Below are 15,492 nucleotides of genomic sequence, written 5' to 3' on the forward strand. Positions count from 1 at the left end.
AATTAACAGAATCCTTTAGCTATGCCATGCTATTATTCACCTGCAAGATAAAATGAGAAATATGTATTTTCTCAGATAAGTGCTATAAACAAACATATATTCAGCTAGTATTCAATTTTTGTCTGTAGTAATAGAAATAACATTGCTGTGATTTATGGATCAAGTAGGTTTGGTTAGAGTGGTGTAAAATAGGTATATAATTAAATTGTTGAGTCAAATTGAATTTCATAAAGACAATACAGATCTCAAACCTACCTTTATTTAGTGGCAGCATACAAATATTTGGTAAAAATACAAAACAAAACAAAAGAGTTAACCTGTTCTGTGCAACTTGCTCACTAGACAGCAGTTTTTTGTCCAGTACAGTAAATGCCACTACTATGCATTCTGGATGTATGCACAAAAGCTTTTCAGGATCCCACTTTTTTCCAGTTTTACTCTATTTCCTTTTGTGTTTCCTAAAAGCATGCACCTTCAACGATTCCAGTTTTTTTTATGCCTTTTACTGCTGAATCCAACATTTTCAACACCCTGAAGATCTATCTAATATGCAGCACAGTACCTGACTTTCCACCTGTATCAGCGGGTCTCCAAAAATATTCATGAAAATCCCCCAGCACTAACCTGGAAGACCTTGGGCAACGTGAATAAGTACAACTCACTATCCCTCATTTATTAAAATAGTCTCCACCATTCATTGCAATAGAGATTCATATGATTTCATGTTTCCTCTTTATTGATATTTAAATCACTCATTATCATTTCAGGTATTAATTTTGAGATACATATGCCCCTCATTCTGGTTGATGCCTTTGGCAAATATGAACAATTAGACTGTGTTTTAGAAAGATGAATTGGAGCTTTAAGGCTGGAAGAAATAATTCATTTGTAATTATTTAGTGTCACCCTATAAACAGGTTACAGAAACATAGTAACATAGTAGATGATGGCAGAAAAAGACCAACTTATTTATCCTGCCTGCTCATGTATTCCTCTTCTCGCTGCTAAGGATAAATCCTGGCTACTAGTCATAGAGCATGACTACCTGGAGAATATCACTCCTTATCCATATCAAAGAGCATGACAACATGCAGGATATCACTCCTTATCCATCTCATAGGGCATGACAACATGCAGTATATCACTCCTTATCCATGTCATAAAGCATGACTACATGCAGGATATCACTCCTTATCCATCTCATAGAGCATGACTACATGCAGGATATCACTCCTTATCTATGTCACAGAGCATGACTACATGCAGGATATCACTCCTTATCCATCTCATAGAGCATGACTACATGCAGAATATCACTCCTTATCTATATCATAGGGGATAACCTCATGCAGGATATCACTCCTTATCCATCTCATAGAGCATGACTACATGCAGAATATCACTCCTTATCTATGTCATAGGGGATAACTACATGCAGGATATCACTCCTTATCTATGTCACAGAGCATGACTACATGCAGGATATCACTCCTTATCCATCTCATAGAGCATGACTACATGCAGAATATCACTCCTTATCTATATCATAGGGGATAACCTCATGCAGGATATCACTCCTTATCCATCTCATAGAGCATGATTACATGCAGAATATCACTCTTTATGTCATAGGGGATAACTACCTGCAAGATATCCCTCCTTATCCAAGTCAGTTTTAGTTATCTTCTTCCACTGTAATCTAGCATCTTGGGTTGCTGAGCATGCAAAATCCCACTTTTAATTTATACCCAGCACTCCTCCCTTTCCTTGTCCAGCCAAAATCTGTCACAATTATCCAAACAGCCACCCACCAGCATTCAGTTACCCAAACATCCCATGATCTTTATAGACAGCATTGCTTCCACCAACTCCCTGCACCAATTCAGTCAATATGAGGAATGTGTAGCCTGCCAGACACAGCTGAAAACATGAGCACCTGGGTTTCTGGCAGGATGTAGACTGCAAACAAATCCAGCTGCTAGCAATTCCCTTTTTTTTTTTGCTTCTAAGGATCCTCCATGCTTATCTCCTATCTTCCTAAAGTCCATATCATAGAGCTTCTGGTACAGACCCTGTAACGCTTTAGTAATCCTTTTCTGGACAGCTTCTAATCTATCTTTTTCTGGAGGTACTGCTCCCAGAAGTGGATACAGTACTCCAGGTGAGGTCTCATCATTTACCTTATTATATCCAGTATAAAACCCCACTTTTTGAGACTGCTTTTAAATCTTAAGCCTTGGTTCTTCTAATCATACTCTTATTGGTTTCAATCTTTTTCCATAAGGAAATGAAACCCCCTAAGTATCTTATTTGATCTGTTTGTCTGTCTTGAATAGATCTCCAAATGTCTAGTAGAGCTACAGTAATGACAAGGAGAAGTAATAGTATCATACTCGCTCTTTTTCTACTCTCTCACTCTTTGTACCTGTAAGGACCCAGAGTCTCTGGTAGAGATTACATATTTTTGGTGAGAATAGGAAGGGGGACTGAACCATTTACAAAAGCATCCTCCATGGGAGGTAGCACAATAGGTCATTTCAGCAGTATAAGTAATATAATGATCCCTAGAGTGTTTCCAAAGCTAAGTAAAGTAGTGAGAGTAGAAGTTGGAAGGAGAGGAAGCAGCTTTCTCCTCTCTCCCTTTCAGGGACCTGCAGTGTTAGACCTGTGGTGTGTTTTGAGAGTGGCCACTTTCTCAACAGAAGAGAATTGTGAGCTTTTTGTCTTTTGATTTTTTTTAATTTTTTTTTTTAGGAAAGAACTGAGGGAAGAAGGTTCTACAACTGTCTGTCCCCTGGTTGTGTTTCTAGGTTAAGAAGTAAAGATTTCCCAACTCTGGATGATACTCTTTATTCTTAGGGCTGCTTATCCCTTGCAGGAGAAAGTCCTGTTTGTGGAGATCAGATTTATTTTTTTGTGTAGCTAGAGGTTCACTAGTGAGGGTGCTGGGGACCTTGCAATTGCACCTGGGTTGCTCAGCCAGCATGATCCAGTGTCACTAAGGCAATGTTTCAGAAGAGTGTGCACCCATCCAGTAAATGCGTACTGGGATCCTCAGCTAGCAACAATACAAACCAGAAGAATGGCATTCTGACAATGATCCTGTAATGCATTTGGGTACCAATAACCTGACAATAAATGAAGTCTGTAATGTACAGAGAGAATTCCAGACTTTAGGAAATGGATTTATGTGTTGGGCAAGGACCATAACATTTTCAGAGGCATTGCCTATTCATGGTAAGGGAGATGAAAGGCTTGGGTGCAACCCAAGTAGGCATGGGGTAATGTGCACAGTGTAGCAATTATAACCCTAAAGAGGACCCTGGGAATGGGAGTGGGTTCAATGTGGGAATTTGATCTACTTTGGGAAAATGCACATAAAATCACTGCTGTGTAGACTTTATCTGCTGTCATTTACTATGTTACTATACCAAAGGGAGAAGAAAATAGAGCAATGCCAATCCAGTGCAACAAGGAGGTCAGAAAGATCCAGAGCTTTGGAAATCAGGTTCTAGAGAGTAGGGATGTGAATCGTTTTTATAACGAATTGAAATATTGTACGATATTTCTTCATTTCATGTTTTAGCCGATATAATGAATTAACACTTTTCCCCCCAAATTTTCGTGAAAATCGTTTTTCAGGTTAGTGCGCGCTAACGGGCGTTAGCGCGCACTAACAAAATAACATTTATTTTTGTTATTTTTTGTTAGTGCACGCTAACTCCCGTTAGCGCTCACTAAGCCAAAAAACGATTTTTTATTTAAAAAAAAAAAAAAATGCCGATCCGCGGGAAAACGAGATGTTCCCAAGGCTACATGAACCCGAAAGTGCAAACGATTGGGCACCTGATGCACATCCCTACTAGAGAGTCATTCCATAAGGAGATCCAGGGTTCAGAAAGTAAACTCAAAAGATCCTGAGAGTGAGTTTTTGAAGTGCAGTTTGAGAACATGAATTCCACTCCTGATAAGCATGCATTTTGTCAAATCATTTCCATTGAAGAAGTTGAACTTTAAATAAAGATTTATTTATGATGGAAACATCACCTCCAGTCTAATGATTGCTTCTTTGAACTGAGTGAAAATCCTATTTCTAAGGGCCTTGGATTATATTTCCCTCCCTTTATCCTGTTCAGAACAAATGTCAGGGCTGGAGTGAGTCGTATCAGGCTTCAGCAGTTCCCAGCAGGAACACCTTTTGTGGAGAAGAAACAGGAGAGGAACCACATACCCTAGTATCCATCTGACTCTGGGTTCCACATCCAACAGTGACATGCCCTTCAGTAGACCCTGAATAATCTCTTTGTGTTGCTAGATAGCTAGTTTTTAATTTGTAAAATGAAAAAAAAATATATCTATTTATTGTTTCTGTCATTTATTTAGCTATAAGAAGATTATTTAGCCTGAATACCCCCACCTTGTATGACCATTTGCAAGTGAAAATGTTCGAAGTATCTAAAATAGGACTACCATCCAGCAACTATACTGAGTAAATGGAACTAGGCTGGTGCTACGTGGACAGAAATAAAGTCTGCCTCAGTAATTTATTTATGACTGTTCTTACACTTCATGGGATTTATTTTGACATTTTCAAGTTACGCAAGTCCAGTAGAGTGCTAGAGATGCCTGATATCCACAAATAAGCCTAAATCATTCCAGCCAGGAAGGGTGGAAGGAAGAGTCCCATTGTCCCTAACAAACAAACGATGATGAACATCCAGAGGAAGATCCGATCAATCACCATGGCAACATACTTCCAGTCTTCTTTTACCTAAAAACAGAGCAGATTCCTCGTCAAATGGTGATATCTTGATATGTTTAGCCCTTTCTTATTTTAATAAACTGTTCAATAGAACATGAGGCCTTCATCAAAAGTGTGAAATGCTCAGTTTACATGTCTTATTTGATGAAAACCTAATCTAACATGTTTGTGATGATGAGAGCCCAGTAGACCAACAAACCTTACAATATATTAATGACTTTGTTAATCAGAAACATCAGGGGGCTGGCCCAGTGGTCCACTAGTAACAAGCCAACCTGACATTTAGAATCTTTCCTCCAATGAGCAGTCATGGATGCAAATACTGTGGGGGTTAGGGGGAAGGTATATGAGACAAGAAGTTGCCCTGACGATGTCACAAGTCAGTGGTTGCAAGAACAATGCCAAACCCCAATCCATTGACGGTTGAGCTGAATAACATACATATTCAAAGAGGAAGCAAGAGAAAAGTAAAAGTAAAACTGGGCCTTTGAAACATGATGCTGTAAGGCTCTACCAGTACCAGGTGAAAAAAATGGATCATTATGATAATCTCTAACAGATGTTTTCAGCAAACAGTTGCAATTCAAAGATAGCAAATTTGTGTTGCACTAACCTAGAGGCCAGGTGCACTCAATCACCTTAAACATTCATTTCTGGTTAAAATAATTAGGAGGCAACCCATGGCATAATATAATTTTATATCTTGAATGAAGGGTTTACATAATTTAAGCAGCCAATTCTTGGTTTGCATTTTCAACGTTTATTACTCCCTCTTTTGTCTGAGCTGCATTTCTGAAGTATTTGAAAAGATTTGTCATGACAACCATACCTGGGAACTTTTGAGTTGTGGTCACTCTGAGATTGCTTTTGATTAGCGGGGTAGGGGTGGGTGAAGAATGGAATAGTATGTTTCAAATTTTTCCCTTCCACCCCTCTCAACTAATCCTTTTTTTTCTCACCTACCACCAGAGATGACCCCCAACATACTTCCCCTTCCTCTCTCCCTGACCCCAGCACTCCTTGCTCCCACCCCCTGTAACTCCCAGCTCCATGTTTTGTACATCCTCTCTCTACCTTTAGCTGAGTAATTCACAAGTCTGGAATCACAGCTGCAAGCTGGGTTTTGTGTGTATTGCAGCCCCTCTTCAGTTTCTCTCCAAATGCTGCTTGCAGCGTCTGCTCTAGACTTCTCCCACTTCTCCTATTCTGGTCAGGCTTACTGAGGCAGGGTAGTGGCTGAGCTATATACAGAGAGGCCCTGAGATTTCTAGTGATTCCCCTGATATCCTGCAACTGAGGCAAATTCCCTGAGTCTCAGAGTGAAATTCTGAGAGTTCCCAGGTATGATGACAACTTAAAAACTATATGATTTCTCCAAAGTGATTACTATTATTATTGTTTACAAAGTGTGCATGATAAAATGATGAATTCTCTAGGGGGCCAATATTAAAAATTAGCTTTTAACCACATAAATCTATCTGGTTAAAAATATTCCCCTGCTAATAGGGCTAAATCTGTGCACACAAATTTAGCCGGTTAAAAAAACAGGCCAGGTCTGGGCAGACCTTTCAAATCTGTCTAGTTAGTGTGATGTTCAGGCCTGGATTTGCCAATAGGAACATTAGGCCTGTGCCTAGGGTGGCAAAAAATCTAGGGGGGGCAGCAAGATGAGTGAAGATTTGCAGATTTCCAGCTCTGCTGAATCTCACTCGGAAGAGAGGGGAGGGGGTCAGGCTGGAAGAGAGGGAGCAAAGAAAAACTTCTCTTCTTCCTATTCCAGCTTCCACTGCTCCATGCTGCCCCCTCACCTCACACAGAGAATTAAAAAAAACAAAAAACCACTCTGTTCCCTAATCCACCCCTCCCTCCCTGTCATGCAGAGTCATGAGGGGAGGAAGTGAGCAGGGGGGAGCAGAGCAAAGAAGGCTGTGCCTTAGATCTTCTGCTCTGTTTCTTGTCCAGGGGAAGGGAGGGGGTCACAGCATCACTAGTGCCTAGATGTAGCAAAATCCTAAATCCATCACTAGTGATATTTTGCATGGTTGGAGTTAAGCGGATATTCAGCTACACACTTAACCCATTAATGAACTAGTTTTGTCTGTAGACAAAGAATGGGAAAAAAAATCCTTAGCAAATCAAGACCTAAGTATGGTTGAATATATGGACTAATTTAACTGTTCAGTTCTGTCTGCCCTGCTGCCACTCCGTACCAATTCCTACTTAAACAGACTAAACAACTATCAGCTTATCTTATTTCAAAGTTTAGAAAGAACAAAAACAATAATCCTCACAGCAAGAAACACTATTTGATCATTTTTATTTGCCTTTTTTGGACTGTCCGTTTTTCCTGCACCTTTGAGCTTCCAGTTCAATGAGTATTATTATGTATTATTATTATTATTATTATTATTATTATAGTATTATTAGGCAATAAGGGTATGTATGGAAACAATTTTGTTTCAGTTTTATTTTGTCATTTTTTTTCAGGGGTGGGGGGTTGCTGTTCATTTTTAGGTTCATTTAATGTTTTGTTTTGTTTTTTTTCAAAGAAAAACTTTGAACCCCCCTCCTAAACTCCAAAAACAAATAAAATAACCAAAAGAGACCCAAGGTCTTCTGACTCACTTCCACCTCCAAGAAAGCCAACCAAGGCCTCAAGGGCTTTTCTGATCACACTCAATCCCCTCCCCACCCTGCCCCACAAAAGAAGACTTGGATTCCGAGCCCCTCTCAGCTCCATGCACTCCCCAGAAAACTTAATGATGTCATCTTGATGCTTTCCTCAGGGTGGCCAGTGCCATTTTTAAATGCACTGCAAAGCAGGGTAAGAGCAAGTGGGGACTCCTCCTTCATTTTGGACCAGGGGACCGGAGACTGGAAGGGGTAAGTAGGGGCAGGGGTCCTGCCTGGCTCTGAAAATATTTTTTGTGGGATGGGCAGGATGTCACAGGGACCCCACCAGATAGGCCTGGGTTCCAAGCCTTCTTTTGCAAGGAAGGAGGAGGATTGGTTGGGGAGTCAGAGGGGTCTGTGGAGGCCCCAGCCAGCTTTCTTGGCAGTTGGAAGGCCTCAAAGAGGTCATTTTTTTTAATGAATATAAAAATACTCCCAAATTATAGGATGTTTTAAGAAAACATAAAAGGTCATGTTTGGTCCATTTCATTTGGAGCAAACTGAAAATGGCCTCATTCATCACATTTTTTTATATTCATACAGTGATAGTCCTTGGATGGGAACCACAGACAATGATTCCCTCCAGAATCTGGTATGCTTGAACCCTAGTTCCAGCCAGTAGGCATCACCATTAAACAATTGCTGTTTCTCCTTCTCTCTGGGATCTGTGAACACTGCTTTTGCAGCATTTCCATCCTTAGCTGGCCTGGGGAGTGAAAGCCAGACCTGGGAATCAAACACAAGTCTTCTGCATGGCAGAAGATGATGCCAGCCATGATGCCAGCCTTGTGTGCACTTTGCTTTTTCCTCCAAGTCCTTTTCTGCTATTAGTCTGCAGTTCTGCTTCCAATACATAATTTCAGGACCAGCATGACATGCCCTCACTGAACCCAAGTCACCACCTTAGAATCCATTCTTATGGAGGAATCTGGAGGAGGAATTCAAGGTATCAATTACACTAGGTGATGTGTGACACTAGTTATCCTCCTTTTCCTCAGCATAAAATAGGCCATGCAGTTTAGTTCATATAGTACAGAGTCAAGAAAGACAGTAGATTGTATACTATGGACAATACCTTAATACTTTGTAAGAACTAACAAATGGACAAAGTTCCCAGAAATAGCAGTAGTACTTATTTTAAAATCTAAATTAATAGCATTTTAGTCCTCTGCATACAATAACATTTCTACCTTTGTGCTATTGAATAGGACACCAACTAATTCTAGTTATCTCTGTGCTTTATATCCTCACTTGTTCACAAATTAAGCTTTTAAAATGGATTCTTACCGAGAAGTCAGCATCTTCAGCCCGCAAGTGATCTGCTATGTAGTGTATACCTTCCAGCGCTTTCAGGAAGCTGGGAGACAGCATAAGGCCAGGATCTGGCACTACATTGTCATTTTTTGCCAGATGTTGTGTCTGAGCCTGGCTTACCCCTTCACCTACTGACTGAGTGTTGTCATGATGGTACTCAAAACTGTTGTTTGACCCCATCTGATGCATATGGCAAGTGTGAAACTCAGCCTCAACTTCCCCCCATTTCTCATCCACATCCGTTTCTATCCAACACCTAGATGTGCTCAGTTTAATTTCTGGTGGGTCATACTGGCTGATGATGCCCTTGGTTGGTGGCAGCATTGCAGGTGGACGCCTCATGAACAGCCAGCGGGGAATGAAGTCCAAGAAGATGGTTCGTACCCAGAAAGGCATCTTATGTGTGCTAGGTGAACGGTGGTGAACGTTGAGCACAAACACAGTTATGACAATGGAGAGTGTGACAAAAATCATGGTGAAGAGGAGGTACTCTCCAATCAAGGGGATCACCAATGAGGTAGATGGGATGATCTCTGTGATAAGTAGAAGGAACACAGTGAGAGACAGCAGAACTGAGATACAGAGCGTAATCTTCTCCCCACAGTCAGAGGGCAAGTAGAACACCAGCACAGTGAGGCAGGAGATCAGGAGGCACGGGATGATCAGATTGATGGTGTAGAACAATGGTAACCTTCGAATAATAAAACAGTAGGTGATGTCTGGGTAGATTTCAGTGCAGCAGTCATACTTTTTAGTGTTATATTTACCAACAGCATTGACAATAGCCCACTCGCCACTTTCCCAGTAGTCCTTAAGGTCCACATTGTGTTCCATGCTCTCCAGGTCAATTTTAGCCTTATCATAAGTCCAAGAGCCAAACTTCATTTTACAGTTCTGGTGGTCAAAAGGAAAGAATGTCACATCAATGCTGCAAGAACTCTTGTAGATGGCAGGTGGAACCCACTTAACTTTCCCTGTGTGGAAAAGGTGGGCCTTGGTCATGTGAGTCACTGCAAACTCTCCATCAGCACTGGAAGAAAATAAAAGAAGGATCAATTATTAAACACTGGAAGAAAGTACAAAGATAGAGGGATTACAACTGAATTTGTACAGCACATTTAAGGTCAAACTTGAATGTGAGAATTTCGGCTGGATTTGAGTTCAGTGGAATTTTCAAAGATTTTGCAGCTTTGTCAGTGACATTTCTCCATCATATATGGAGAAAACTGTACGAAATTTGATTCAGTTTCATGATATTTGAAACCCCAGTCTCTTTCAAATTCTATGTTTACATTTATTTAAATGTATCCAAAAAAAGGAAAAACAAAAAATCCCTCTCTTGCTCAATACCACTCAAAACTACACACAATACCAAAAACAATTCCAAAAATGTTTTGAATATACTGCATCAGCAAGCCTGACGACATGCTTACCCTAGTTTTTTGTAAAGGGAAGCCGTCCGGTCTTTTAATCATCTGCGGTGCAAGTACATTTCAATGTGTATAATATTTTTTTCTTTTTTTCAAATAAATTTTGACATTTTTCAATTTTTATAAATAGTATTTTCAACTCTCTGTAGTCCCAATCTTTCAAACAGAAAGGTATCAGCTCGACACCCGGCCGATGTTTCACTATACAGCTTCTTCAGGAGCTGTTTATATTCAACCTTTCCCGCTAATTTTTAAAGGGCACTCAACTTCGAAAAAGGTTCACGCTTGCATTCAATATTTACTTTTCAGCATCCTATATAAACAAAATGCCTTAATCAATTTATGTTTGCCCAATATCATCACTTATCTGGTGTTGGTAGAGCACACTGCAAACCTTCTCACAGGACAACTCTCGTCTTGTTTTGGATTTTGGGAAATGAATACGAATGACAAATTCCATCATTTATTTGCATAAGTATTTGTTTCCCATGCTATCCTAGGGGACAAATAAAACTGATGGAGCTTTCTTCTGAAGGCAGCTGCCCTGCCACCTAGCATACTAAGCACAATACTTGTGACTTTGCAATCAGTGATCCTAAACTTCCTATAGCTAGGGTGGCATGGGAGAAGGAAAGGTCAACCAAGAAGCAGGACCAATTGAAGTATTATTTTAACCAGCCTATCCTTGCTGGCATTATATGGACTGACAGTGACTTCCTTTTTTTTCCAAGCTCACAGTGACAGCATCTTTGAGCCAGGCACCATATTGGCTTTGGTAGCTGGGTGAGACAGAGAGTAGGATTTAGAGCTGCAAAACCCATAGTTTAGGGCAGGGGTGACAAACTCCAGTCCTCAAGTGCCACAAACAAGCAAGGTTTTCAGGATATCCACAAAGAATACGCCTGAGAAAGATTTGCATGCACTGCCTCCATTGTATGCAAATCTATTTCATGCATATTGATTGTGGATATCCTGAAAACTTGGCCTGATGTGGTATTCGAGGACTGGAGTTTGCCATCTCTGGTCTAGGGGTGAAATTCTATACATAAGAGTGGGATCTGGGACTGATTGTATCTGATGATTTCAAGGAGGCCACACAGATAGATGAGATGACTGCAAAAAACAGAATGATGTTTGGGTGCATAGGGGGAGGAACAGTCAGCGGAAATAAGAAGATGATATTACCCCATATATGTTCATGGTGAGACCTCACTTGGAATACTGTGTACAATTCCGGAGACCGCACCTTCAAAAGGATGGATTCAAGCCTGAGGGTAGCTATAAAAATGGTCAGTGAACTTCATTGTAAAGTGAATGATTTCCCTACATTAAGCTGTTTCACATACTTGTTATACAGCACAATGTCTGGAATCCAAATCATCTCAGAGGGAACTCGTATCGAAGTGACATTGTCATAATCTGCAGGGTTCCATCGCAGCTTGTAATCTTCCCATTCCTGGAAAACCAAAGAAAAAGAGTCATCAAGCAACTCATCTGGGGATGGGAGCAAATAGCTCTAAAAGGTCTCCTTTTCATTGTAACACTCAGAGGTAGATCTTAAAAACATACACGCGTGCATACTTTTGTTCGTGCCACCGGTGCGAACAAAAGTACACCAGATTTTATAAGATACTCGTGTAGCCACGCGTATCTTATAAAATCCGGGGTCAGCGCGCGCAAGGCTGCACAAAATCGGCAGCCTGCGTGTGCCGAGCCGCGCAGCCTGCCTCCGTTCCCCCAGACACGCCCCCTCCCACCCCTTTTACGGAGCCCCGGGACTTACGCGCGTCCCGGGGCTTTGCGTGCGCCGGCGGCCTATGCAAAATAGGCGCGCTGGTGCATGAGTACGCTGCGCGCGTAAATCCGGCAGGATTTACCTGCGCAGGGCTTTTAAAATCTAGCCCTCAGCCTTTATAGATATCATTACATTGTGTAAGTTTAAGAAGTCCTCATAAAAGGGTTATTTAACATAAATGCAATATATCAAATCAGGTATGGCAGCAGTAGAAAGTGACATTTTAGAGATGAGCTGAAAAATCACGAGCCAAGTTCTCAACTCTAAATCCCTTCCCATTACCCAAACAATTTCCACTGTATGTGGCTTATTGGATCACAAAGATTTTAGATTCCCTGGGTAAGAGCAATGGCCCATCAAGTCTGGCATCTTGTCTCTGCCAGTGGTCAAGCCAGGTAAGTTAGAAGTAACTGGGAGACCCCCTTCTCTGTTGCTTATTACCAGGTGGTGCTTCTCTGCTATTAACTTTGACCACATCCTCTGAGAAGAAATGCCATAACTTAGGTGTGGATTGAAAAAATATTCTCTCAAATCTGTTTTAAGTCTGTTACCAGTTAGTTTCATGGAGTGTTTCCTAGGGTAAATAACTCTTCCTTATTTACCTGTTCTACCCTACTCATCATTTCATAAACCTTTATCATGTCCCCTCTCAGTTGTCTCTTCTCCAAGCTGATGAGCCCTAACCTGTTGAACTTTTCTTCATAAGGGAGCCCTGTTCAATCTCCTTTATCATTTTTGTTGCCCTTTTCTGTACCTTTTCTAATTCCATTATTATCTTTTTTTGAGATGGGGTGAACTGAACAGCACACAAAACTCAAGGTGTGGTTGCATCATAGATCTATACAGAGGCATTATGATATTCTCAGTTTAATTCTCCATTCCCTTCTGAATAATTCCTAGAATTCTGTTTGCTATTTTGATGGCCATGACACATTGAACTGGATTTCAATGTAGAGTCCACAATGGCTCCAAGATCCTTTTCCTGGACAGTGACTCTTAGAACCGGGCACTGTGTACCTATAATTGGACTTTTTTCCCCCTATGTGCACCACTTTTCACTTATCCACATTAAATTTTATTTATATGCCCAATTCCTCAGTCTGGCAAGATCCTTCTGCAGTTCCTCACAGTCTGCTTGTGTTTTAACAGTTTTGAATAATTTTGTGTCATTATTAAATTGGATCACTTCACTCACTGCTCTCTTTTCTGTATCATTAATGAATGAGTTAAATGATACCAGTCCCACTACAGATCTCTGAGGCACTCCACTGTTTACCTCTCTCTAGGGATGTGCAGGGAGAAAAAATTTGTTTTGTTTTTCAGTTCATTTTCTGGAGGTTTTTCCCACAAAGTTTGATTCGTGGAATATTGGATTTATTTAATTTGTTTAAATAAAAATCAAACCATTAACCCCCCCCCCCCCCCCCCAATGCCTGACCCAACATTTTAAACAAATTATAATTATAAGCTTTATTTCATTCGGGGAGGGGGGGGGCCTAAAAAATTGTGGGCCCCTCAAATGAAACAAATTGTCCTTATTTGTTTTGTTTTGCAAATTCATTTAAACAAATGCACATCCCTACATGATCTTTCTATTATCCATGGACCTTGTAGCTATTTTTCAAAGAGAAACTATCCTGCATAAATCACTTTGAAAATTGTCTTCCTTATGGCAAACTTTCAGTTTTAACAAACTGACAGGGCCATTCATCAAAATGCATTATGGTGTTAACGCACACAATGATTCGAAAATGCATGTGATAATAACACTAGCACATGGCACAAATGCAAATTTTGGGAAGGGGCGGGATTAGGGAGGAGTTTGGGTGAGATTTAGGAAAATGAGGGGCAATATTGTACTGTGCGATAGTATAATGAATCCTATTGCACAGTTTTAATGCCGGAAATAACTACACCTTTTTTCCTGGCGTTAAACTGTGTGATATGCCCAAAACGGCTGTAACACAATTCACAATAAATTTTTCAAATTGTATTTCAGCCATTTCTGGGCTTGGGAGGGGAGAGGGAAGAGGAAGAGGAGAGTAGAGTAGAAAGAGAGAGCCTCTGGGGAGGACCTCACAGTGTGCAACTATTTATATGCCTATAGGAGAGGCATCTAATAGCTTGAGGTGAGGTGTTGGTGATGGTTTAGAGGCTAGTTTTTCATGTAGAGAGTTGTACGAACAGCACAGTACACTTCGGTGAAGATTTGATGTCATTTGGAGTGAGGAAAGTCTCACAAAGATGAAATTTTGTACTATGTTATCTCAGCCTAGCTTGATGGTACCCTGTTATAGAAACCTTCAAGCTAGGGTGAGAGAACATGGTAGAAATGTCATCTTTGTGAGACTTTCCTCACTCCAAATGACATCAAGTCTTCACTGAGGTGCACTGTGCTGTTTGTACGTCTCACTCTACATGGAAAACTAGCCCCTAAACCAACACCAACACCTCACCTCCAGCTATTAGATGCTCCTTCTATAGAGATATAAATACTTGACTACCTTGAGGTCCTTATAGGTAGTCTGTCTGTCTGTCTGTCTCTCCCTCCCCTTAGAGTTGTTTCTTATAACAAACACATTTAATGCCTTGCAAAGGTTTCATTCATTTCTATTCTGTAATTACTGATCAGGAAATGCCATTGAAAATTTCTCCTTCATTGACTGTTTTAGTTAGTCTCTCCATCCAAACTTCATGAACAGGGAACCTCCTGATAGCAGGGAATTGATTTTGAGATCTTGCCTTATGAGAATAAAATTCATGGATTGAATTTGAGAAGTTTTGAGTGTTTATTGTGCGACTTTAAAAGTTAATGCCTCCTTTTAACAAGCAAAACAGCTAAGCCTAGTCTATATATGTGGATAATTTAAAAGAAAAAAGAAAGAATCAAAATGAGTTCCCTCCTTCGCCTGTGCAGAGAAGAAGCTCATTTTGTCAAGTGTTAAGTGACAGCTTGATTGGCTCAAAAAAAATGGTGCTCATGTTTCTTCAGCACTGTGTTCCCTTAAAATTACTTTCTGCACACAATGGGTTTGATTTTAAGAGTTTTCTTCCATTCTGTGATTGTGGTAAAAAGCTTTGCAAGATAAGGGCTGAAAATAGTCTCAGAAACCATGTCAGAAGCAGAGGGTAGCCAGCATCAGCAGAGTAAACCCAGGAACCATGGACCAAGAATCAGCAGGATGCCATTTTTTTTGACCCAGCAGTTTCCTCCTGCTTCTTTGTACTTCCAGCACAGTTAGAGCTAGGGCTGGGATCTGGTGCCCTGAGCATTCATTTGGAACTACCTGGTGATTTTCCCAATTTTATATTCCCTTCCCACTTACATTTGGCCCAGTCATTGCAGTGCCAATCCTGGACTGGTGGTGCCATGCAACAGGACTCCTTCTGCAGCCCTGAAATCACAGGTCCTGCATCCAGCCACTAGGTGTCATCTGTTGGGCAATAACCATGATGCCACTCTCCCTGGGGACTGTAGCATCCCCATCTCTGGCCACCAAGGGGAAGGAAAGACCTGA

General features: G+C 40.7%; 1 protein-coding gene across 4 annotated transcripts in view; it reads right to left on the minus strand.

The window, feature by feature from the left end:
• Positions 1 to 239: 239 nt before the first annotated feature.
• Positions 240 to 15,492, minus strand: part of CHRNA2 (cholinergic receptor nicotinic alpha 2 subunit) — a 59,261-nt gene continuing 44,008 nt past the window's right edge. For 2 of the 4 annotated variants that reach the window (XM_029596210.1, XM_029596212.1), the window contains 3 exons: positions 11,526 to 11,635; positions 8,723 to 9,779; positions 240 to 4,771 (listed from right to left, as the gene is read on the minus strand). In XM_029596210.1, the coding sequence (XP_029452070.1) occupies positions 4,646 to 4,771; positions 8,723 to 9,779; positions 11,526 to 11,635 (1,293 nt within the window). In that variant the 3' untranslated portion in view covers positions 240 to 4,645. Of the gene's footprint in view, positions 4,772 to 8,722; positions 9,780 to 11,364; positions 11,502 to 11,525; positions 11,636 to 15,492 lie in introns of those variants that run through there. The other 2 variants (XM_029596211.1, XM_029596213.1) reach the window with 2 other exon arrangements.

Source organism: Rhinatrema bivittatum, chromosome 3 (assembly GCF_901001135.1).
Source record: "Rhinatrema bivittatum chromosome 3, aRhiBiv1.1, whole genome shotgun sequence".
Lineage (NCBI taxonomy): Eukaryota > Metazoa > Chordata > Amphibia > Gymnophiona > Rhinatrematidae > Rhinatrema > Rhinatrema bivittatum.